The sequence below is a fragment of the Chenopodium album genome, chromosome 22 (genome assembly GCF_948465745.1).
Source record: "Chenopodium album chromosome 22, dcCheAlbu1.1, whole genome shotgun sequence".
NCBI classification, from domain to species: Eukaryota; Viridiplantae; Streptophyta; class Magnoliopsida; order Caryophyllales; family Amaranthaceae; genus Chenopodium; species Chenopodium album.
Window position 1 is genome coordinate 36094449 of NC_137855.1, and position 26470 is coordinate 36120918.

At 31.3% G+C, this 26470-nt stretch overlaps 2 protein-coding genes across 2 annotated transcripts; one reads left to right on the forward strand and one right to left on the reverse strand.

Annotated features, from left to right (window-relative positions):
- Positions 1–5429: 5429 nt before the first annotated feature.
- On the reverse strand, positions 5430–8675 carry LOC145605304 ((-)-drimenol synthase-like). The gene is made up of 7 exons (XM_081661343.1): positions 8444–8675; positions 8023–8293; positions 7461–7833; positions 7068–7280; positions 6785–6926; positions 6127–6384; positions 5430–5869 (listed from the first exon to the last, which is right to left on the reverse strand). Exons 1-7 carry the CDS (start codon positions 8534–8536, stop codon positions 5573–5575), a joined length of 1647 nt encoding a protein of 548 aa, XP_081517469.1. The 5' UTR covers positions 8537–8675; the 3' UTR covers positions 5430–5572.
- Positions 8676–16949: 8274 nt separating this feature from the next.
- LOC145605468 (mannose/glucose-specific lectin-like) lies at positions 16950–19937 on the forward strand. The gene is made up of 6 exons (XM_081661524.1): positions 16950–17056; positions 17183–17329; positions 17532–17780; positions 18015–18218; positions 18401–18649; positions 19657–19937. The coding sequence occupies exons 1-6, from the start codon at positions 17036–17038 to the stop codon at positions 19696–19698; spliced, it is 912 nt and encodes a 303-aa protein (XP_081517650.1). The 5' UTR covers positions 16950–17035; the 3' UTR covers positions 19699–19937.
- Positions 19938–26470: the final 6533 nt, after the last annotated feature.

Genomic DNA, 26470 nt, shown 5'->3' on the forward strand with positions numbered 1-26470 from the left:
GCCGCCGATGTGTATCACTGTGAGATCTATGAGTTTTCCGTTCTTCGACCATTGAATTAGCAAGTGTTTGACTTTCTCCTCACGGTGCATCTATGAGTTCTCCGTTCTTCCGACCATTGAATTAGCACTACTTCTTCAGTTATCTTCCATTGAAGCATTTTTTAGAGGAACAAGAGCAAGGAAAAATTTACCAGTTAGTTATTTTTATTACTTAGATTATTTTGTTATTTGGTTTTCAATTTTAGATCTATTTGTTCTATTAATTACTCCTCTCACCTCAGATTTCATTGTAATTGTTTGTAAAAAGTTTATTTGTTTAATTTTATTTTTGTTAGATTTGTTTATATTTTTTGTAAGAATTTTTAGTATAATTAATTTTTGTAGGGATAATTGTCTTATTTGAACTTGTAAATCTGGGTTTGTAATAATATAAGTTTTTTGTACTTTGTATTTTAATTTTAATTGATTATTACTGTTAGAATTTCATACCAATGTTTGGTGGGTGGAGGAGATGGCGGTATAGAGGCAGTAGTGTGGCTAATAGTTTAAGGCAGGGCCTGAGGCTTGTTTTGCTCTTGTTTGTGAACACTGATTATCCTTAAGACCTTAATGAATGATTTGCCTTGCTATTTTTTTAAAAAATATTCTAAGATTTCTAATATTTAATCCATTTAATTATATTCCCGTCAAAAAAAAAAACCCATTTAATTATATAAAAAAGTTTGTAAACGGTTCGATTTAGAAGCGGTTTGGTTCATAAACGGTTCGGTTTATAACCAGTTCGGTTTACAATCAGTTTGGTTTTTAAATGGTTCGGTGCAAACGGGTAGCAGTTTGCTAACGATCCGGTGTAAACGGTTTTTTTGCCAGTTTAAACGGTTTCGGGTTAGATATGGTTCGGTTCTTTTTCGGTTCGGTTTTCTTTCAGTTCGGTTTATATTTGGTTCGGTTTGTTAACGTGTTCGGTTCTTATACGGTTTAACATTACTCGGGTCGATTCGGTTTCGGGTTCACTAAAATACGGTTCGGGTCGGTTTTCGGTTTCAAAAAAATCGGTTTTTAATCGGTTCGGTTCTCATTTGGGTCGGTCGATTTCGGACAGTTAAACGGTTTCGGTTTGAAATTTGACAGCACTAATAATTAGACTTCACATGAGTTGCTAAATTGAGAAGTGGCACTCATGGTATCACCATTGGAGGTAAAAAACAACTCATTTTGTATTTCAATACTCAAATCTGAGTCTCACCATTGGAGATGGTCTTAAAGCGAGTAATTTTATGTTATATTGGTACATAAAAAGGATATAATGGTAACTTAGTATAATAAAAAGGTGATGAGATTAAATATTAGCACTTTAATTTTCAGGTTTTAATTATACTACTTGACCACTATAGTTTACAACTCCTGTTAAAAAAAGTACCACTACAACTACTTTTATATTATTACACTTCAGTGGCATGATTTCACAACCTAGTGGTTCATATATTAGCTTCGAAAGTATATCATTGTAACAATCTTTTAGTGTAATTTTAACTATTTACAAAACTATTGTACTAACAATGATACATTTCACATCTTAATGCTACCAATGTTAATTTTTAAATTATTTAAGAATTGTCATGTTATGCGCCAACAAATACATAACGTTACTCCATTACTACTTCATCGTAGTTTGTTGTATGGGTATGTAGATGCATTTTGATAAGTTAGAAATCTTAGTTTTTTTTTTCCCTATTAATATGATGTTAATTGTCACTAAGCTTTTTCTTATGTGATTTAATATGTTTATTTACTTATTTGCCATCGTTAACGTTAATTGTCACTTTTGTTTAAAATAATTTAAGAATAATGAGCACATTTAATCCTAAAAATATTTGTTTACTTATTTTCCCTACCAAAGAGCTCTCTAAAAATGGCTAGTTATAGTTCGCGTGCGCATCGTACTCGTTAGCTACCTTTGTTTTGATAAGTTAGGAATCTTAGATATGAAGTATAATCTTTTCTTTCTGCTATAATTGATACAATTTGATTATTTTCATTATAACATCAATCAATCAATAACTATATACTTAAAGACACACCAATAATGACACATGTCATTATCTGGTGTGTCCCTTAGGTTTTATTTTTTTAAAATTAAAAAATCTATTCATGAAACAAATCTAAAACAAAAATAAAGTATAAAAAACTTACAAGATTATACATAAATAAAAGATTTGATGTATTCTTAACAGCTATATAAACTTAAGTAAAAGGAAAAAAAATATTAAAACTTCAATATAATTTTTGCCAAACATAGTGTCAGGTAGTTCAATAATTACATTTATTTTTTTTTTGTTTAATATCTTTATAAAATTATAAAATAATACAGTATATTTAGAAGCTTCAAGAAAGTAATTAGAATATTAAAATTATTTAAAATAAAAGATTTGATATATCCTTTCCACAAATATATTAACAATCACGGAGTATAAATTTTAGAAAAAAAAAATCGGATTCTTAACATGTGATTTACTGAGTGTAAGAATTTAATACAATTATTACAACAACAATTTACTTTCTAAAAAAATTAAAATAGAAATATATTTGCGGGTTAAATACGTAGTACATATTTTAAAGAAATTCATTTGGTTTAGAAGCAAAAAAGATGATACTAATATGTTGGTGAAATATAAAAATATTTATAGGCTAGGTATTGTCAAATATGTATATTAATATACCTATCTGGAAGGCTCTTTAATAATAAATTCATTATATTATTTTAGACAAATTTATATTTTTTTAATTAAATGTTATTTTTATTTAAAAATAGTTATAAAATTACCGTGCATGGCACGGAACCTAACCTAGTTAGTTATATTTTTGTGTGATTTGATGCAAGTATTAGAAACATGAAGTATTTTTAAATACTAAGGGCCTGTTCTCTTACGTTAAAATTCAGTTCAGTTCAGTTCAGCTCAGTTCAGTTCAGTTCAGCTCCTAATTTCCTTCACTTATAAAATATTCATTTCATTTCAGTTCAGTTCACCTCAATTCAGTTCAGTTCAGTTCAGTTCAGCTCAGCTCAGCTCAGTTCAGCTGAGTTCAGTCAATGAGAACAGGCCCTAACTTTGGATCTTAATTTTAACTAATGTGAATGTAGAAGGAATTCAACTAAAAATCTTGAATATCATCCCTGAAAATTTTATTCAGTTAAACTAATATTGAATACCATCCCTCAAAACTTTATACAATTAAGATAATGTTGGATATATTGATACATAACATCGAACTTTTGATTTATTAAGTACCTAGTACTTGTGTTAGTTGAAACGAACACTACAAGAGGGGAGGTGAATTGTAGGTGAGTTTTTAGTGACTACTTTTGCAAAATATAAAACAGAATATAAAGGAACTTTGCAATGCACACAGGATTTTACGAGGAAACCTTCCAGGGCCCAATTGGAAAACCTCGACCCTTATAAGGAATTTCCAAATAAAAACCAATCCACTATAATAGGGCAAACACCAAGTTACAAATTTATTATATGACAGACCTTTTCTCACAAGTTCCAGATTGAACTTGCTACACATTAGGACCCTATCCTACCCAATTCAAGTTCCAAACTTGAATTCACTCGTATTATCACAGTACTACCTCACAGCTTTTCACTCAAAGCTTACACACTTGTATGTAATATAAATTTCACACAAACACACAAACCCAATAACCCAACCAATTACTAGAAAATATAACACCTAGAATATGTTAGGCAAGCAATGCACGAAACCCGAAACTATTATGACAAGATTAAAATCTTGACAAACTTACACAATTAAGCTTAGAGATTTCTTCACGCAAACTCACAAAGACTTATGAAAATGTGATCTCTATTATTTATACAAGATTAACTCATATAGCAAGTAGGGGTTTTAAAAGATAATTAAGTTAATTTAACTAAATCACAAAATATAGTTTTATGTAAATCTTTTCAAAGAAAATCTTGTCGGAAAATAAGATAAGATGAGTTATAGCAAAAAGAATAATATCTTTTGTTAAAACCGATTTTAAGAAATAAAATAACTTGAAAATCTTTTTCTTAAAATCTATCTTTTATCTTTTGCGTTTAATTAAATTTGCCAATTATCTCGTCATGCTTCTAATAAGTTTTGTTCATATCTACTTAACACATTTAACAATAAATCTAGAAGATAAAATCTTAACTAAAAAAATATTGATGTGCCGCGTTTCTGTAATATTGAATTACTTGGGCTTCGCGCAGACCAGGACCAAGTTCCTGCTGTCATTCTTACTCTAGTCTTCAACTGGAACTTTGCAGACTAAGTTCCTTCCAGAACTTACTGTCTTCAGCTTGCATCCTCCAAGTTCCTGTTAGGGAACATTCCTGTTAAGGAACTCAGTTCTTGTTAGAGAACTCTTCTTCTATATTGTTTGACTTTTCTTCAAAGGTCTCTTCATGTCTTCTTAGCTTGAGTTACTCTTCCACCTCTAAGGTCAACTTCACCTGTACTAATCAAACACTTATAAACCCTTATGAGTTGAGTTTGCTTTAGTTTGAGTTCATCATCATCAAAACCTTTAAGCTTCAACAACTTGATTTTAGCTAGTGAGACAATTTGGAAGTTGGAAAATGTGAGAAAAATGGGAAATAAGGTGATATTGGTTATTTGGTGCCACTTACATCTTCTAGTAATATCCCTTGACGATCGTCCATCAAAGTTCCTATAATCGTTTTTATTTCCTGCATGTCTTCGGGGCATGCAGGGCGAAAACGCGAAGGTTGTGACATATCGTATTTTCTATTACTATTACTATTATTGTTAACTCGGTACGTACACTTCATCCATTATGATTGACATTCATTTTCTTGGTAAGTGTCCTAAAACATCGACCCAACATGATTCGGCTGGTAGAGCAAGCTATTACCACTTGCACATAACAACTAAGCATGCGTTGCGCGCACAATCCCCCCTATTTATATTAAAACATTTGAGGGCGAGGATAGGAATGTATGAATTAGAAAGACTTTCAATCTATTACAAGTGGTTTTATGATGGAATCTTGCGTGACATACTTTTGCTAGTAATTAAATTTAATACGATGGAGTATATAAATCAATCGTGGGCTTTAACCATCAGTTTTATCTTTGATTGAGATTAGAGTCAACGCGATACAAAGGTCACGAGATCAAATCTCATCCACAGCTCATGTTGCATCCACATTTCACGAGGGGGCAAGATAGAGTATATAAACTAATTTAAGGCTTCAACCATCAGTTAAAACTTTTGGTTGATATGATGATTCTTTAACATAATATCAATATAAACTTAATTTTATTATATATTAAAGCCCAATAAACATATATAAAAGAACGAAAGCAAACAAAGGTGTAAGAAAGAATTGTTGTAAGAACAACGTTTTATTTATGAAGAAATACAATAAAGTTAGGCACAATCTCACATATAATAACATTATTTCTAAGGCATTTTACCTATGCCTCGAGACAACAACACTTAAAAACTCAAAAGTACATTGTAAAAAAGGAAAAAGGATACACACCGCAAAGAAAGTTTACATGGGAATTGGATGAGCAAGAACAGATGCAACTTTGTCCTTAAGAGTTTGGTTAACATGTGTGTAACCATCATCATAACCCATGTACATTACATTAGCAGAACGAGCTAAGTTGAGAATCCGAGTAAGTATTGGCTTTGGAATCACATAAGGTTGGAGCATCGCTTGATTAATAACTTTCCAAGCATCCTCAACTTCTTCTTTTAGCTTATCATTTGCTTCCTCCTCTGACAACCCATGCTTCTCCATCAAGCATTGCACAGCTGACGCGAGATGCTTCCTTTGTTGCTCAAACTGCTCCGAAACCCCAATTCAATAAACGAACACACAATTACTATATTGTTACGGTTGCAAATCACTATAGTTTACCTCATAGTATGTTTAAAATTGTACTAATATGGAGTATGTAGTTTAAATCAAATTCTACCTTTGATTCTTTTTATTTGCAACACGTACATGGGTATTTAATGTGAGACACCTCATTTGTAGCAAATAAAAAAATGTTGTTGAGGTAGTAATTAATTAATTGTTATTAGATGGTATGTACGTACCTTGTGGCCACCTATGTCATTCATGAGTCTTATTATTGTAGATGCGGCTTTTATGATATCAGGCATAGGATTTTGACATGCCCATTCAAATACTTCCTTTGATGCCATATCTCCCATGCCAAGGAATGAGGCAACTATTCCATGAGGGTATGGAGAGGTCACCAGGGCAACCTTCTCCATATACTCATCATATGAAGGAACATATTTTTCATGGCACCATCTTACCTCTTGAATATAGGCTTTGGATAAAGTTCTCACCTGGATTAGAGAAAAGAAAAAAGAAAAAAAAAATCCAATAATGAGATCTTGGCTTATATACTCGTAGATCATCATAGCTAAAATCACCCTTCCCTCATTTGTAATATGTATCGAGTATCGTTGTTGACTTATTCAAATAAAAAAAAAATAGATGAAAATTAATGTCTGATTTGACTAAACTTTGACCTACTATTAGTTTTGTATTACTCAATATGTAATTTTTAGATACATAAGTTTTATAATTTTTTTCACCACAAAATTTAAAATTTATATAGTGTTAAAAAATCGCAGATAATAAGAGAGTAGGTTTGCTATGAATTTATTTTGGTACAAAGATAAGTTGAGATAAAAATAAAATTATTAAAAAATAATTTGATCTTTGAAGAATGCATTGGCGGACCTGATCTCTTGTATAATTGACAAAAGATGATCTTCCTTCTTTGGCAAGATCTTCCTCAGCTTCTTCACAGGCTTCAACCATGGCATAATATGACCACTTTACGTGCTCCGGGAGTTCTTCCATGCAACTTTTGCTCCATTGTCTGAATTTTAATATACATTTTTCTCTTAATAATTATTGCAAATGAATCTTAAATAGTAAAATTAATTAAGTTGTTAATCATGTATGGTGAGACGTGCAAATTAAATTGAGTACACTATATGTGGGTTTTAAATTGTCAAACCTTTGAAATGCTTCAGTGAGAAGTTCAAGCTCTTCAATAGTTCCATATGCATCATACGTATCGTCTAATAACGATGTTGACTTGAAAATTTTTCGATACACTTTTCTAGCAAATGAAAATTCAGGTTCATAGTAGGCTCCTAAAATCCAAAAATACGCCTCTGTCAACCTGTCTCTACTGAATGATACGTTCAAATGTAATCCTTTCCACCACCTGTATAATTCAAATATTAAGAGTTTACATAGCTTACATTTATGTTCATTAATAGATGTTCATCAGTCTCATATACTACCTCCGTTACATATTAGTTACAACTTTGGTGATTATTTGTGAGAGATAGAATATTCCAAAGTTGCAACTAATAAGTAACGAAGGTAGTATATTTATATGTACCTTTTTAGATCTTTGAGCTCTTTCTGGTGTAAGGCTTGAAGCAAATTAAAATCAAGTTTTGCAAACTTGAGGAGAGTTTTGTTATGTGAAGGATCCATTTCATACACCGAGATGTAATGCCTAGTCTCTACTCGCGGCATCCCCTTGTGGAGAGGTTGATGAAGGGCATGGGCAACTTGATCAGCAAGAGGTGAGCTTAATTGGTTAACCATGGCATTGAGACGAGTTGTCGAAAATGCAAGGGATTCATCGAGTATCTTGTCATCATGAACTCGAACATGGGAAGCCTCATACAAGCTTAACAATCCTGGAACGTCATTTGTTATTGACTCCTTGAAGCTTCCATTTTCATCCTTGAACTTGTTAAACACATCTGTATCATCGAGACATAATTATATTAGCTTTATAATTAACTTTCAAATAATAATATATATATACTCAAAAAATCACTTATTAAATCTTAAACATCCATAATAATATTGAATGTTAACAAAAATAAATTTATATATAATTTTCTAGGCATAGTTATTTTAAACATCAAGGCACCTTGTAATATGCTTACCACAAGGAACAAAGAAACCATGTTGCCTAAGGATACGAAATCGAGTCGAAACATGGTAGAGATCATCTTTGGCACATTGCTCTTCATAGCTCTCGTAAATTTGTTTCAAAGCATCCTCAATCTCATGTTCAAAGTGATATGCCAATCCAAGACGTTCGATTACGTCGATGAAATTCAGCACCTCAAGAGGGTTGCTCTTAGTTTCCAGCAGCTCCTTCTTCACTTCATCTTTAAGTTGACTCACTTCTTGCTCCTTTTCAACTTTGACTACCTTCACATCCATGCAAAAAGGGTACCATATAATTTTAGTACATAACAACAAAAATATGCATATAAAATTTCTCAATTATTTGATTAGTACTCGTATATTTTAAGAGGTGGTACTCAAGACTTTTGATTGTTTATCGGTTTTAAAAATTACCTCGTCATGGTGAGGATTAGTGATATTAAGAAAGTGATCACCCCAATGACATGGATGAAAGTTAGCTACCGGACGAGATATTTGAGCAAACATTTTTTTTTCTTTTCAAAGTTGAGTTTTAACTTTTAACTAACAATTTCTGAATATAATGTTACTTCTTGGACAAAAATAATTGAACATTTAACTTATTATATAGCTCAAGAGCATTAGAATCAATAAGTGACTTCTCCATTATAATTAATCTGTTGTCAGATTTTTTTAAAAACATAAAAGATCTGTTATCAATTGGTTAGTTGCATCATCATTATTATTGTACCCATTCCTTTGTCACGTAGGACAACCTACAAATTTATTTTTGATTTGGATATTCCAAAGAGAAATTGGTGGAGAATATATATTGCTAGAAAATATCCATAAAGTCATTACAACGACATCTAGCTAGATATGTGATCATGAGAATAATGGTTCATGAACCTGCCAATGTTTATTGAAGTAATTGCTACAGTTTTGTTAGGAGTCTAAATATACCCAAGAGTGTACCTTACAACCCCCAAAATTAAATAAAGTATTATTTAATGTTATATATACTACCTCTGTTAAATGTTATGTGCAACTTTGGAATATTTTATATCTCACAAATAATACCCTAAAGTTGCACATAACATTTAACAGAGGTAGTATATAAAATAAGGGCAAAAGAACAATATTGCTGAAAACGCTCCTCTTCTCCTCCTCTCTTTTAGGATTTTCTAAATTTTTTGGCCGTTTAAGTCTGATTTTTTATTAAAATTTTTTATTTTTTATTTTTTAATTTTCTGTTTTTATTTTTATTTATTTTTTTTGAATTTTCTAATTTTTTTATTTTCTGATTTTTTTCCTAATTTTTTTTAATTCTAAACTAATTACTTGTTGACACGTGTCATTTATAAAAAAAAATTAAAAAAATTACCTTTTCAACAGGTTACCAGTCATTGGGACCGCTGGAAGAAAATAAGAGGCAAAGTTGGTACTGTTAGAAAATAATCCTTAGTTGGGATTATTCTAGGTAAATCGCCAATAATTGAGATTATTAAAGTGTATTTTTCCAAATATAAAACTAACTTTCAAATAATAATATATACTCAAAAAAATCACTTTCTATGACATAAACATCCATATTACTTTTAAAATTGTTTGTTAAATATATGTAATTTTCTAGCTAGGCATTGTAATATCGTGATAACATAAAGGCACCTAGCTTAGTAAAATGCTTACCACAAGGCATAAAGAAACCATGTTGCCTGAGGATATGAAAGTTCGACTAGTTTTAGAAAAAAATCAAAAATTCGACTTGTTTTTAGAGGATGGGTGAAAGTTTATATTACGTATTATTTTTGAAAATTTTTCAACTTTTAATTTTGATGAAGTACGTAGTACTAAATTTTAGCTAGTGGGACAATTGAGAAATTGCAAAATGTGAGAAAAATGTGTTAAATAACAAAATACTGGTGACTTGGTGCCACGTACATCTTCTAGTATTCTATCCCTTTGATGATTGTCCATTGAATTTCTTATCTAGTACGTATTCTATTCCTTTGATCATCGTTATCGTTTTATTTCTGCCCATGTTCTCGGGGCATGCAAGATTGCAAGGTGATGCTCTAGAGGTTGTGACAGATATATAAACCGATGATTAAGTTTTGGGTTTAATTAATTCTTTAACATGTTATTAAAGTCAACATTACACAAAGATCGCGGATTCGAATCTCATCCAACGTTTTCTTTCCCTTGTATGTCCTCGAGACATGCAAAGAGATCTATGTAATTACAAATAATCTTATTCTAAAGGACCACTTTAGTCCTTAGGCATATTCAACTTATATGTTAGCCTGGGCATAAAACGATCCTCTTGCAATTTCTAAATAACTAGAGATGTATGCTAGCCAAGTAGCCATGGTGGAACTTCATAGGTTGTAGCTAAGACCAAACTACATATTTTTATACATCTATGTAGTTTCCCTCCAAATGCACACACATATATTGATTTTTTAATACTCCCTCCGTTTTAAAGTAATTGCTCTATTTTTGTTTGAAGTTTCAATTCGTTGAAGGTTTAATTGCAGAAATTAATACCCTAATTTGCCAAAATGCGATAAATTGAAATCAAATTTACAAAATGAACAGATGGAAAGAGGAGAGAAGACAAGGGAAATCGAGAGAAGCTAGAAAGATGGAAAGAGAGGGAAAATGAGAAGAAGGCCGTTTGTGGCACTTATGATGACATCACTCAGAAATGTGGTGGTACTTATCAGTTTTTTGGGAAAAAATAGGTGGTATAATACAATAAAAAAAGCTTGAGGTGATAATGTCAAAATTCACTACTTTTTAGTATTTTCACGGTAAAGGTCATCTTTGGCACATTGCTATTCATAGTTCTCATAATTTGTTTCAAAGCATCCTCAATCTCTTGTTCAAAGTGTTATGCCAATCCAAGACGTTGGATTACGTCGATGAAATTCAGCAACTCAAGAGGGTTGTTCTTAATCCTCTTAGTTTCCAGCAGCATATTTTTCACTTCATCTTTAAGTTGGCTCACTTCTTGCTCCTTTTTATCTTTGACTACCTTCATCATCCATGTAAAAAGGGTACGTACCTTAGTACATAGTAACAAAAATATGCATATAAAATTTCTCAAGTTTGATTATTTAACGTAGTAGTGAAGATTAAGAGGTGGTACCGTCTACTGAAGACTTTTAATTGTTTGTTGGTCTAAAAAATATTAAGAAAGTTATTATCACCCCAATGGCATAGATGAAAATTAGCAACAGGACGAAATATTAGAGCAAACATTTTTTTAAAATTTTTTTTTCTAAAGTTGAGTTTTCACCTACAACTTCCGAATATGATGTTACTTCTTGAAAAAAAAATAAAAAATAAAAGATTACCTTGTTATTGCTCAAGAGCATCGAAGTCAATAAATTATTTCTCCCCTTATCCGCTGTCAATTGACTATATGAAGGTGTCACAAACTATTTCGATCGATCCGATTCGATCTTATTTGATCTAATATATATATATATATATATATATATATATATATATATATAGGGGGGAGGGATCCGGTAAGAACTCCACCTTATATAAGAACCCTTTCTTATGTAAGAACCCTAATTATGTTCTAAACTTTTTCCTACGTTCTAAATTTTTTTCAACTTATGTTCTAAAGTTTTTCCTATATTCGAAAATTTTTCTTACTTATGTTCCAAAATTTTTCCAATGTTCTAAATTGTTTTTTAGATTATGTTCTAAATTTGTTCCTATGTTCTAAATTATTTTTTTCAGCTTATGTTCTAAATTTTTTTTTCTATGTTCTAAATTATTTTTTCAGCTTATGTTCTAAAGTTTTTCCTATATTCTAAATTTTTTCTACTTATGTTCCAAAAAATTTTAATGTTCTAAATTATTTTTAGATTATGTTCTAAATTTGTTCCTATGTTCTAAATTATTTTTTCAGCTTATGTTCTAAATATTTTCTATGTTCTAAATTGTTTTTTTCAGATTATGTTATTAATTTTAACCTATGTTACGATTATTTTTTTCAATTTATGTTCTAAATTATTTTTCTTATGTTCTAACTTTTTTGGTTGTTTATGTTCTAAATTTTTGCTATCTTTTAAATAATTTTTCTTATGTTCTAAAATTTTCTGCTTATGTTCTAAATTTTTTCTACTTATGTTCTAAATTTTTTTACTATGTTCTAAATTTTTTTTTCTATGTTTTAAATATGAAATTCTCAAAATTACAGAAATGTCATTACTAAAGGATCATTTTAAATGGTTAGATCAAAACTAATAAAGGGCTGAGATTGGTTCTTATATAAGATTGGGTTCTTATATATAGGAGGGTTCTTACATGAGCCTTCCTCTATATATATATATATATATATATATATATATATATATATATATATATATATATATATTGATTTTTCACTAGTATGGACATAATTAATTTATCATGACTCACTGTATTTTAAATTGATCCGGTCCGAGATGTCCCGAGTAGTCGATTTGACATCTCTATTGCAGTATTGCATCATTATTATTGTACCTGTTCTAGCATAGGACACTACAAATTCGTGTTGATTTTGAAATTTCAAAGATAAATTGCTAGAAAATATCCGTAACGTGTCGTCTAAATATGTGATATTTATCTTATTTACAATGTCTTAATAAGCTCATGGTTGCAACACGTTTTATGAATTTGTATACAACAAATTAAATCTCCTTCAAATTAACAAGTGTATTTAATTTAATAGACACATAGGTTCTCCTTCTTCTCCGTAGGAGGAATAATGTGATTATGGAGATCATGAACCCCTAACAAGCACCTGGAATAGGGCGGCCCAAGAGTGATACATCCTATGATCAGAGTCCAACGTGATTGGTACAAGAGACTTAACGTTGGTGATGGTCAAAGTTGGGCGAAACTTTGAATAGGTAATTCGACCATGCAAATGATGCGATGCGGAATAAGGAAAAAAGAAGTGGCCGTATTCAAACCCCGACCACACGGTGTGGCCAACCACACAAAAAAATGTGTTGTATATATAGTACTTCATATTTCTTAATAACAATAATTTTAAAAAAAATAAGTATTTTTTTTAGAAAGCCGGAACTCCGACTACATATTATTAGCACTTAAGCAAAAGCCGGAACACTGACTACATATTATTAGCACTTAAGCAAAAATCAGAGGCAATCAAATCTTCCACCACGCTTGGACATCCTACCCACAATAGTACACGAGCGGGCTATGATGAGCCATATCATGGGCTACACAAAAGTAATATTCTCAAAATAACAGTAAAAAGAGTTAAACTACCTACCAAGCATTATAACAAGTAACAACGACCCAACACTTCGCTTCCCATTCACCGCCTAAAATTTGTTATATACACCCGCACAATAGGCTCTCCATCTAATAAGGAGTTAAGGACCTCTCAGTCACTCTCAAGTGTCAACAACAATCCTTCTAGGATGACATTGAAAAAAGATTAGTTAGTCTTATTATTTTTATTTTTTATTTTTTTTATTATTTTTGAAAGAAAGATAAGTTAGTCTTATTAGATTTATCATGATTTTAAAAATCTACAAAAAAGTGTTAAATACATTTTTAGTATTTTTGGTGTGTTTTTCGTTTGAAAATGAAAGAACGAATGGCCCAAAATTGATTGGACGGTTTGGACCTCTACCATAGTACCATCCACATTTAAAAATAAATAAATAAAAAAAAACAAACAAACAAAAGAAAAAAAAAACAAAAAAAAAGAATTTCATATAGTAGTGGGCCTTGTGGCGATTTTAAACGTGGTTTATGAGCCCATTGACGTGACTACAGTTCTACCAACCAACCACTGATTGGTTCAAGGACTCTGATATTTATCTATGTCTCTTTCTAGTTTCTACTCTGTAATAAAAGATCTGAAATAAAGGCCAAAAATTATATTGAAGTAATCCACTGTTTTGCTAGCAAAAGTCATAGTGCATACGGAAAAAAATATTAGGTACGAACTACGAAGTATATTTTAAAGAATATGGGTAAAAAAACAAAAAAAAAACATTATATTATACTCCTTCCGTCCTCAAATGATAGTCCCTTATGACCAAAAATCACGGAAATTAAGAAACTTAAATAAAAGTAGTAAAATTACATTGAAAAGATAAATTTACATTGGGTATATAAAATAGTAGAGTGAGAAAGTAATAAAAGTACATTGAAAAACAAAATTTACATGAGAAAGTTAAATTTGCACAAATATTGTTGTAATTAGAGGAAATTTTGATAAAAAAGTGATATTAATGGTACTTGAAAAAAGCAAATGGGACTATCAATTTGGGACTAAAAATATGCCATAAGGGACTATCATTTGGGGACGGAGGGAGTAGTAGATATTTATAGAAAACGCAAACATAATATATACTTCCTCCGTTTCTATTTAGTTGACGCGTTTTATTTAGGCACATATATTAAGGAGAGGAGAGAGAGTGATAGAGAATGAAAAAGCAAGTGGGATAACTTTTAAATGTAAGGTAAAAAATTTACCCGAAAAGGAAACGTATCAACTAAAAAGAAACTTTCTAAAAAGGAATACGTGTCAACTAAAAAGAAACGGAGGCAGTATATTCTTTGAGTTTGATTATCATGTTCTTTGATACTATATGTTCTTTAATGTATGTACATAAATAAATGTTAAATACAACAACTTGAGTAACCATGAAAAAGAACATGTTCTTTAATGTATTATCATATTCTTTTTGTAAATACTTTATGTTTGTTGTCTAGAGTTGATCAAATTTAGCCCGACCTGATATTGGGCAGAAATTTTCGGCCTGAAAACGAGTCATGTTAGGCTCGGTCCGTAACATTATTTTTTGGGCGAATTTGGAATTGTGTTTTATGCAATTTTAATTGTTTTTCCCCGGCCCCGAAAAGCCTGCAGGACCTGACCATTTTGAGCGGGTTTGGACACCCGAAGATTGACCCGACGACCTGGCCCAAGAAGTGGGCTGATTTTTTTTACCTCGGCTCGCCCCGCCCAATCACCTCTATCTTTTGTCAAAAGATGTTCTTTTGTCAAACATAGGGTTCATTTTCAAACACATTTGAGTAACCATGAAAAACAATATGTTCTTTAATTATCTTGTTCTTTTTGTAAAGAATTTATGTTCTTTGTAATGTCGTATTCTTTGTCAAACATAAACATATTCTTTTGTCAAACACATGTATGTTTTTTTTCAAACACTATTATGTTCTTTTTTTCCCCCACATTCTTTAAAATATGCCTAATGTTTGTTCTTTCAGGGTACATCATGCCCATGGTGCACCCGGATGCACTATATTATTTTCAGTAAAAGTCAACTCAAAAGGAAGGAAATAATAATGGCACTTATTTTAGACCTTTTTCATTATCATTTCATGGCCCGTTAATGAATTTATACTAGGATCTTGCTAACAAGTGTTGTGGGGCGTTGGATAACTAATTAATATATTAGTTAAAATAGTGTTAAGTTTGAAATGCATGACAAAGTTATTATGAGTCGATTGATGTAATTAATGTTAATTGTCATATATATCAATTTTAATTTTCTTATCTAACGTTTTGGGGCGTTCGTTAGCTTCTGTCTTTATACTATCCTAGAAAAAAAAAAAATTGGAGACCATACTATTCACAACATTTTGATGTTCTTTTAATCTAAAATAGTGGTCTAAAAGCATGTACAATGGCTAGCTACATGTACATGTAGCTTTGGGTTGCCACATCATTAATCTCTAAATTAAAAGATTTAAACTGCAACCTCTACAATGGTAAGCTACATCCTTTTGCAATAAATAAATTATAAGAAAAATGAAAAAAAAAAATAAACAAATAAATAAAAAATTTAAAACAAATCAATATATGTGTGTTGGGTGTTGTGAAACTACATAGCTCTATCTATAGAGCTATGTAGTTTAAAACTATTTAGTTTGACTTAGATAAAAGAGGTTGTAGCTCGACAATGGTTGGCATGTAGCTAGCAATTATTTAGAAATGGCTAGCATGTAGCTAGCAATTATATAGAAATTGCTAGCAGCTCCTTATATACAACTATTGTGGGTGCTCTAATGTTACAAGCAATTTTAGTTGTTGACATCATTAATGAGGGAAAAAAATTAAAAACACATATATTTTGAGGTATAAATGTCTACACCTATTTTAAGAAACATTAGTGCTTTATAAATCAAGGTTTAAAGACAATTGGTCGATCCGTGAGTACATACGAGGAAATCTCACACAGACAATAGTTTTTCCATAATGTTCTACTCTGAAAAGCACTGACTTAGTAAGATGGTGATGAGCAACATAATTACTCATGTTTTACACGAGACTAACTAATAAAATCATCATGGGAGCTACTCCCTCCGTTTTTAAATACTTGCTGCACTTTTCTTTTTCGACCGTTTTTAAATACTTGCACCATTTCCTTATTTGGAAAGTTTTTACAATATTTTTAATTTCTCTTACCAAGTGGACCCAACAATATTAATTCGATATTCTCTCTCCTTCAATTCTCTCTACTACTTTTGGTTTTTTATTTTTCCACCAACCCCACTACCTCCATATTTTATTAATTTCTCCAATTTCTCTTAAAACTCCACGCATGGAGAAATGGAGTAAGTATTTAAAAATGGAGGGAGTATTAAACAAAACATCATCTAAAACCATATACTATTGAGTTTTCACTTAATTCACCCAATACCATCAAAAATTTTCAAATTCACCATATACAACTGAATTTAATAGAAATGTCCTTATAGAAACTTATTACAATTCACCCTCCCTTGTAGTAGTTTGTCTCAACTAACAGTAACTACTCCTCCGTTGATTAATTTTATAGGTAAAATTCTAAGTGTTCATACCATATCCTCAACTATATATATGTATCGAACATCTTACTCATCCTCATTCGAGTTTAACCATCCTTCTCTATTTCATGCATGCTTAAACAAAAATATTATTGTTCAAAAAAAAAAGAAACATCTTCCCGTTGATTTCTTGCTAAGCAACCACAAATGGCAGCACCGATAAACAACGTACGAATTTCTAGAGTTCTGTTACGTACATATGTACTCGCCCTATTATATGTCTCTTAAAATTCTTCCTCTAATTTAGCTTTCTTTGGTTTAACCTTTGTGTTAATTATTGTGCGAGGATTGCAGTGGACATTCCAGCTTAAAGATGATCAAGTCATCACAAAAATTATGATCAAAGATGGAGACATTGTCGATGGAATTGGCTTCGAAATCATGGATTCAGTTGGAAAAACTGTACAGTGGTTTACAGGCCCTGGCGGAACACTTTCTGAGGTATCATAACATGTAATAATAACAAGTCGAGTCGAGTCGAGTTTAGTACCAAGAGAGAGTATATGATTTAACGATTTTGTTGAATTATAACACTTATTTCACATCTGATCGGTTTGATTAATTAAATACAGTCTTTCGTAAAAAAAGTCTATCAGTTATCTGATTTTAGTATTTTACTATGATATATGTAATGTTAATGTAGATTCCGCTAAGTGTTGGAGAAAAACTCACCCATATTAGCGGGACAAGCGGGAGGTACGATAATCTGATATGCATCACCACAATTAAGATATATACCACTTTACGCCCAGAGGGGTATGGACCATATGGTGTGGCCAAGGGGGCCGTCAGCGTAACGCCTTTCTCAACTCCGCTTGCATTGGATGGTTCTATTGTTGGGTTCCTGGGATCCAATGGAAAATATTTAAATTCTATTGGAGTTTATAACGCGGTATGTAAGAAATATACAAATTTCATTATAAAATCATGAGTTTATAACTTGTTGTCTAAATGAACTTTATTTATATGTTGGTATCATCTCCCTCCTTGATCTTCCTAGCAATACCAAATTAAGAATTTGTATTAAGTGCTACAAATCTTCATTTAATCGAAACAAATCTAATTTTAATATTTGTGCTGGTATATAATATATATTTATATAGTTATTTTAATTTTTAAATTTCAGCGCAATATAATCAAAGAATATGGACCATTTGGTAACCAAGAAAGTGGACAAAAATGGCACATTGAGCTTAATGATGGTGAGCGATTTTCCAAAGTATTTATCAAACATGGATTCATTGTCGATGGAATTGGCTTTGAAGTATCAAGTCCTACCGGAAAGATCAGTACCCAAATGTTTAGTGGACCTGGTGGGGACACTAGTGAGGTACGAGTACTTTTTTTTTTATTTATTATTATTACGAATATAACTTTTATGTTACGTTTTGACCATATCTAATGATTTGTATATAAGTATATTATATCTCGGATCCATTGTTTTTAAAATATAGTGAAAGATATGTATAAATACAATAATGTACTCGAACTGTATTTATATTTGCTATACAGATTAATTTGGATGAAAAAGAGTATATGACACAAATAAGCGGGGAGTATGGAAAATACTTCAACGGGGATATCAGAATTGCTTCGATAATGATCTATACAAATTTAAAAGTATATGGACCATATGGACGTGGAGAGCAGGTCACAGAAGCTAAGCAATTCTCAACTCCTGTGCCATTAGAAGGCACTACTATTTTTGGTTTTAATGGATCCTATGGAATTTACCTTAACTCAATTGGATTATCTGATAAGGTAATTAAATTATCATCCAACATTATATTAGCGATAATTATTGTTAAATTATACGTATGATTTTTTATTCAATTAACTAGCTTTTGGACCCGTTCTACGCATGGGTTATGCTTAAATTATAAATTTATTTGAAACTTTACAAATTATCTTGTCACCAAAAAAAAAAAAAAAAAAAAAAAACCCTTTACAAATTATTTGAATGAATTTATTTTATCGTCTTTTGACATATTATAATATTTTATGAATTAGTGGTAATAGACTAATAGTTGTAGAAAAAATGGCTTAAAATCGTAAAATCATATCTCTATCGCATGATATATTAATCAACAATTTGTATAAAAAACTACTTTGTAAATACCAAACACTTAATATAATTTTACAATTTTTACATGAAATGTGAAGGCATGATATTCTTCTTTAGTCTTTACCAATATATGGCTCTTATATTGCGCTTAATATCTTCAAAATTAAAGCCCCATGGCACGTAAACAATGTCATCCTATGGAATTTCCATAGTATTCTTGCCACCTCAATATTTTCCTTTTCAATCATCATCCTAATTGTTGTAGAAATTTCACATAGAATTTTGAAAGATGTTTCTCTAATTTTTTAGTTTTTGAAACTTAATGAGTGTGAAAAAATCTTTATTGAAAATTTGTATTTATATAAGAAGAGGGGGAAGATAAGGGGTCAAATTAAAGAAATGAATTATGAATGTGAATAAATTGAATTGATAGATGGAATAATGAGAAGAGGAGAAGGTTTAGGAAATTTAATTTGTTATTGAATTAAAATAAAGATTACAAAATATAAAAATTATTAAGAAATAAAGGGGGAGATGAAGAGAGAATTTCTTTGAAAACATAAGGAGGGAGAATGAATAAAGAAAGGTGAGAAAGAATGATGACATGTGTCAATTTTGGTTTGTGTTTTTAAATACTAAGTATAGATATAGATATAGATTAGTATCACATTCTAATTAAGATTTTTTAAACAATATTTTTCAGTACAAGAAGGTTGACACTTACGGGCCATTTGGACGTACTTAATGTTATTAATTGAAGCTTATGGTCGGAACGTGTTTCGCAACTTACATGAAGAGAGTCGTTATCGTTTGTTTGTTTTTTTTTTTTTTTTTTTCATTTTGTCTTTTTTCAATAAGCTCTTTTCGTTCTATTTGAACTTGAGCCAGTGTTTATTGTGTTGTCATTTACATTTCGTTTTTGTTGACTCTCAATATCAATGGACTTTTCTTTTACTCGTAATTGAGCTACTGTCCCCTTATTTTCATTTTATTTTTGTTGTATATTCAGAGTAAATCTATGTTTTGAGGTTGTATGACGATATAACATATGTTAATAATTCTTATATGATGAAATCCAAAACTAAGACATGGTTTATTAGCTAAGTCTACAAGAATAATAAAACACTAAAGGCCTGTTCACATTTACTAGAAGTGGGCTGAACTGAATTACACTGAATTAAATTGATTGGAGTTGAACTGAATTGAACTGAACTTAGTATTTTATGAGAGAAGGAAATTAGCAACTGAAATGAACTTATTGGATCTGAACTGAACTAAACTGAAATTAAGCTGAATTGAACAGGCCCTAGTATGACTAATAAAGTTAGAACTTCGTGGAAATTTCTAGTCCTTTTTTTACCAAAGCCATTGGTTCATTGCTCATCATAGTTCTCATAAACTTGTTTCAATGCATCCTCAATCTCTTGTTCTAAGTGATATGCTAATCCAAGACTACGCTCCATTACGTGTCTTGGATTAGCATATCACAAATTAATAAGTTAGTCTTATTAGATTTATCATGATTTAAAAATTGACAAAAAAGTGTTAAATAAATTTTAATTTTTTTTGGGTGTTTTTCGTTTGAAAATGAAAGGACAAAAATAAATGGCTCAAAATTGATTGGACCTCTATCTACACATCCGCATTTAAAAAATAAATAGATAAATCTATTATAACTAATGCTAAAGTAGCAACCGCTGATTTTATCTTTTTCAAAAGATGTACATGTGGCGCTACCTAAACTCATCTATCTAATATTTACCACTCAAATATTAAACTCATCTATCTAATATCTATATACCTAAACTACATAAAAGTTTTTTTTGGAGGGAATTTCCCCTCCTAAACTTTTTTTTTTTTTTTTTTCGTTTAGATTTTTAGAATTATTAATGTGTCTAAAAACTTTACAATTTAATTATCTATTATGATGGATTTTTAGACCACATTTTTCATGAGACTTCTATATTTAATTTCAATTACCATTATTAAAAACCGAGCATAGCTCGTGCATTATCTAGTAAACTAATAAAACAAAAAACAAAAAAAAAAAAACCATATAGTTGTGGGCCTTGTGGCGATTTAAACGTGGTTTATATGAGCCCATTGGCGTGACTACAAGTTTACCATTATCACCAACCACTGAATGGTTCAAGGACAAAGGCCCGGCAAATTTTAAAATGCACCGGTGCACCTATGCCACGCCTATACTTTTGAACAATTAGTAAAAAAAATCTGAACAATTGCAAATTTTGAACGTGTAGTAAAAAATATCTGAACATCGCAAATTTTGAACATTTAGTTAAAAAATCTGAATAATTGCAATGCATCATGCCTATACTTTTGAACATTTAGTAAAAGAAATCTGAACAATCAAGTATTTTGAACATTTAGTTAAAAAAGCTGAACATCACAATTTTGAACATTTAGTAAAAAAATCTGAACAATCGCAATGCACCACGCCTATAATTTTGAAGTTTTAGTAAAAAAATATGAACAACAACAATTTTGAACATTTAGTAAAAAAAATCTGAACAATCGCAAATTTTGAATTATTACGAGTCAGACAAATTTTGAACTGACTCGTAATAATTCAATAGTTTTGTGATATAAACTGAACATTTAATGTATACAAAATGAACATTTCTTGATAAAATATGAACATAAAAATTGCATGTTTATGTTCAATTTTGGTGACGTATTCATATTCATTTTACTAAATGTTCATTTTTTGTAAAATGTTCAATTTCTTTTTACTAAATGTTCAAAAGTATAGTCGTGGTGCACCTATTTCTAGGCGCACCATGGTGCATATAATACTAATTGCAAAGGCCCATTCCATATTTTCACCTTTGAGTTTGACATTGTCTATTATCTCTTTCTACTTTGTACTTTGTAGTTTGTACCTTGTAATAAAAGATCCGAAATGAAGGCCAAAAATTATTGAAGTAATTGCTATTGTTTTGCTAGTAAAAGTCCAATGTGTGGTTGGTGCACCCGAAAATAATATTACTCGTAGGTACATACTACCTTCGTTTCATTTTAGTTGACACGTATTCCTTTTCAGGAAGCTAAGTTTTTTTTAGTTGACACGTTTCCTTTTGGGGTAACTTTTTTACCTTGCATTTACAAACTACTCCACTTGCTTTTTCATTCTCTCTCACTCTCTCTCCTCTTCTTAATATATGTGCCTAAATCAAACGTGTTAATTAAATAGAAACGGAGGAAGTAGTATATTTAAAATAATATGGGCGAAAAAAAAGAACATTATAGACATTTATAAAGAATGAGAACATAATATGTTATTTGAATTTGATTATTATTATGTTGTTTGAGTCTAAACTATATGTTCTTTACATTATACTATATGTTGTTTAATGTATGTACATAAAAAAAAAAGGTTAAATTTAACCACCTATGTAACCATGAAAAAAAAACATGTTCTTTAATGTATTGGCATGTTCTTTTTGTAAAAAAAAAAAAGATTCTGAATGTCGGTAAATGTTTTTGACTGAACCTCCCGTAAGCGCTCTCTTGCTACCCATATGCGAGGCACCGTCCCCACGGGGGAGAAGTTTACAAAAAATCTATTTAGTAGACTTCATTTCAAAAAGACAGTCTTCTCTCTTTTTTTTTGTTTCTTTCTACCTTCGCTCATCCATTCTGCCCGCTCGTCCAGAAATGCTTTATTTTCATTGCCTAAGGGTCAACAAAGTTAGCCCGGTCCGATTTTGGACGGGTTTTGAGCAGAATTTTTTAGCCCAAAACATTGTTTTTTTGGGCGGGTTTGGGAATGCATTTTTATACGGTTTTTTTTTTCCTAGCTCGAAAAGCCCGCATAACCTGACCATTTTGAGCGGGTTTGGGAGTTTGGGCACCCGAATCTTGGCCCGACCTGGCCTAAGAAGTGGGCTGATTTTTTTGACCTTGGCCCGCCCCTCCCAATGATCACCTCTGTTTTGTCAAATACAAACATATTCTTTTGTTAAACATAAGGTTCTTTTTCAAAGATATCATTTGAGTAACCATGAAAAATAACATGTTCCTTTAATGTATTATCACGTTCTTTTTGTAAAGACTTTATATTTTTTGTAATGTCATATATTTTTGTCAAACGCAAACATGTTCTTTTATTTGTCAAACACATGTATGTTCTTTTTCAAACACTAATATTATTATTATTATTATTGTTATTATTATTATTATTTATGTCTGAAATTCATTCTGGATGCATCATGCGCATGATGCACCCGGCTGCACTATACTGTTTTCAGTAAAAGTCTACTCAATCTAGAGGAAGGAAATAATAATGGCATTTATTTTAGACCTCTTTCATTATTATTTCATGGCCCGTTAATGAATTTATACTAAAATCTAGCTAAAAAGTGTCAAGAGATGTTAGATAACTAATTAATATACTAGCCTTCCGAATGTTTATAGGTGTACAGTACAATATAAATCTACATTTTATTTTAATATATTAAAAGGCGTTCCTTAGAAAGTCTATGTGCCACGTAGCCCCCTTCATTACGCCACATCATCTACTCAACTTCTTATTACGCCATGTCACCCACTCAACGCCACATGGCTCTACCTTCCATACATGTTTCATTGCATGTCATGCAATTATATTAAAAAAAAATGTTCCACGCAAGATTTGAACATGCAATCTCTAATTCTAAAGTTGAGCATCTTACCAACAAGTTATAGAATATTTCATGTTACCAACAAGAAAAAATTTAATGACCCGGGGCATCGCCTGGGCCCAAATACTAGCTAGTTTTATTTTATAAGATGTTTTAAATGAAAAATGAATAGTTTATAATGGGGAAGAAATGGTGGAAATTAAATATAATTGTAGAAGATATTAATTTGGAGGAAAATGAATCAATTAACATTCATATATGTATTAAATAAAAGCTAGTGTTTTTTTTTTTTTTTTTTAATATGAGAAAGGGGATTTATTAATGAAAACTAGCTTCTAGCCTGTGCAATGCACAAATTATTCATAGAATATTGCATTGAATGATGAATTAGAAAATATCAATAATTCATTATGGTTATGATGTGTAATTGATACATGATTAAATTTTTTTTTTGAAATTTTAATTGAAAATGAGGAATAAATAAAGAAGGTGGAGGGGCTAAAATTAAGAGAGAAAAACAAACGGTTGAATCGAAGAGGGGAGATGAAGATGAAGTGGGCATGGAAGATGAAATACTCCCACCATTATTACATATTACTCGCAACAAAGGAATGTTTTATGTATCACAAATAATACCCCTTTGTTGCGAGTAATTCGTAACGGAGGACGTATAAGTTTAATGAAAGAATTAAAGAAAAATAGTGTAATAAAAAAATTAAGAATTTAAGAAGACATGTGACACTTGAGTTAGAGAAGAAGATATTGAAATGTAATAGGTTGGACTGGAGACATGTGTTTTTCTTGGTTAGAGTTTTTATATACTAAGTATATATATAGATTACTTAAAATAGTATCCATACCTATATATTAAAAAGCGTTCCTAAAATCGTTTATGTGCCACGTCATTCACCTCTCATAGCATTGTGCCACATCATCGCTTAATGACATGTCATTATCAATTAATATTAAAAATCATTTGATGGGTTTCGAACACTAAACCTTGATGATATAAGATCTAACTCTTTACCGTCATAGCTAATAATAATTCATATCATCTATACAAATAAATATAACTATAAATGACACGCACCAATTAAAAAGAAATGAGATAAACAGTTTGAAAAAAAATTAAGAGGAATAAAATCAACATTTCTCAAAAAATAGAGTTTTAAAAATTGCTTTCTATACTCTTTGTTAATTAGTAACATTATGTTTAACATTTATACATAACATACATAATGGATGATAATATATTTCATAAATAAACAATTTAATCAAAGTGGTAACCCGGTGCAACGCCCGGACCGCACACTAGTTAAGTTTGAAATGCATGACACAATTATGAGTCGATTGGTGTAGTTAATATTAATATTTCCAATTTTAATTCTCTTATCTAACGTCTCAGGATGCTTGTTAGTTTATGTCATTATACTATCCTAGATTTAAACTATGGGAGACCATACTATTTACAACAGATTGACATTCTTTTAATCTACAAAAATAGTGGTCTGATGTTACAGTTTTAGTTGTTGACATCATTAATGAGGGGAAAAAACACATATATTTAGGGGCATAAATGTCTACACCTATTTTAAGAGAGTTTTTTTTTTATTTTTTTATTTTATTTTAATTTTTTTTTTAAGAAACGTTCGTGCTTTATAAATCAAGGTTTAAAGACAATCAGCAGGTCCATGAGTACATACGAGGAAACCTCACACAGACAATGGCTTTTCCCTACTTGTTCTACTCTGAAAAGGATTAATTTAGTAAGATGGTGAGCAACATAATAACCCTCGCGTTGTACAAGAGACTAGCTAATAAAATCATAATGCGAACTATAAAACAAAACATCATCTAGAATTTTACGGATATTTCACCATGTACCCCTGAGATTTGACTTAATTCACCATATACCATCAAATACTTTCAAATTCACTATATACCACAGAGTTTAACAGAAATGTCATAACATGCCATTTTCTTTAACTCCATTATTCATTTTTAGTTAATTAAGCTCGTGGCAGCCTAAAATTGGCTCTTATTTTAATTAATTAATTTTAAAAAAAAATTACAAAAATTATTTGAAAAAAACAACCACCATCACTTACTGCCTAGCAACCATCCCGGCTACCCATTATCGCCACCTAGCTTTACCCCTCGTCCCAGCCCCCAGTTGCTATCCCCACCGTGCCGGCATCAATGCTCGCGTTCCTCCCCTAAACCACCATACCCAACTCGAGTTCCCCCTCCCTTACCGGCGAACAAACAACTAGACAAAATACCTTTGCCGAAACCCAACGCCAGCGGCCTAGATCTCCTGCCCTTACGTCGCTGCCGCCTGATATTTAGCTGCAAATAACCAAGCCAAAACCCCAAAACTCAAAACTGAAACCCTAGATTTTGATTTTGGGGTTTTAGGGTTTTGCGGTGGTAAAGGGGGGAAAGGGGTGGAGTTGGAAGCAGAAGGGGTGAAATAAGTTCGCCAGCACGGGAAAGGGGTTCGCGCGTTGGCGGTCTGTGCGTCGGTAATTGGGGAGTGAGAGTTTTTAAGGGAGGGAGAGGGTTTTTAGGTGGTGGGATAGTGGTGGTGGCTAGCTGAAGGAATTCCGCGCTGGCTGATCGGATTTCACACCGGCTGCGGTGTCAGAATAGGGTGGTGCCTGGCTGGGTGGACGTGGGTGCACTACGTGAAAAAGGAGATTGGCACCGAGCTAAGGCCACCAAAACCGGTGGGGAAAATATGGGGAAAAATAGTCGAGATTTTGAGGGGAGGTTTTTGCCACCATTTCAAACCGAACCGGTGGGAAAAACCATTTTCCCCACAGGTTTGAACTAAATAGGTGGCTTTTAATTTTTTTTTTAAAAAACCCTCTT

Excerpts from the sequence above, each read along its gene's own strand:
- LOC145605304 (XM_081661343.1), bottom strand. The coding sequence starts at position 8,536 with ATGTTTGCTCAAATATCTCGTCCGGTAGCTAACTTTCATCCATGTCAT. Across the intron at positions 8,294-8,443 it reads CTAATCCTCACCATGACGAG|GTAGTCAAAGTTGAAAAGGA; the intron begins GTAATTTTTAAA and ends ATGGATGTGAAG. Across the intron at positions 7,281-7,460 it reads GAGCTCAAAGATCTAAAAAG|GTGGTGGAAAGGATTACATT; the intron begins GTACATATAAAT and ends TGAATTATACAG.
- LOC145605468 (XM_081661524.1), top strand. The coding sequence starts at position 17,036 with ATGGCAGCACCGATAAACAAC. Across the intron at positions 18,219-18,400 it reads CTGGTGGGGACACTAGTGAG|ATTAATTTGGATGAAAAAGA; the intron begins GTACGAGTACTT and ends TTTGCTATACAG. Across the intron at positions 18,650-19,656 it reads CAATTGGATTATCTGATAAG|TACAAGAAGGTTGACACTTA; the intron begins GTAATTAAATTA and ends AATATTTTTCAG.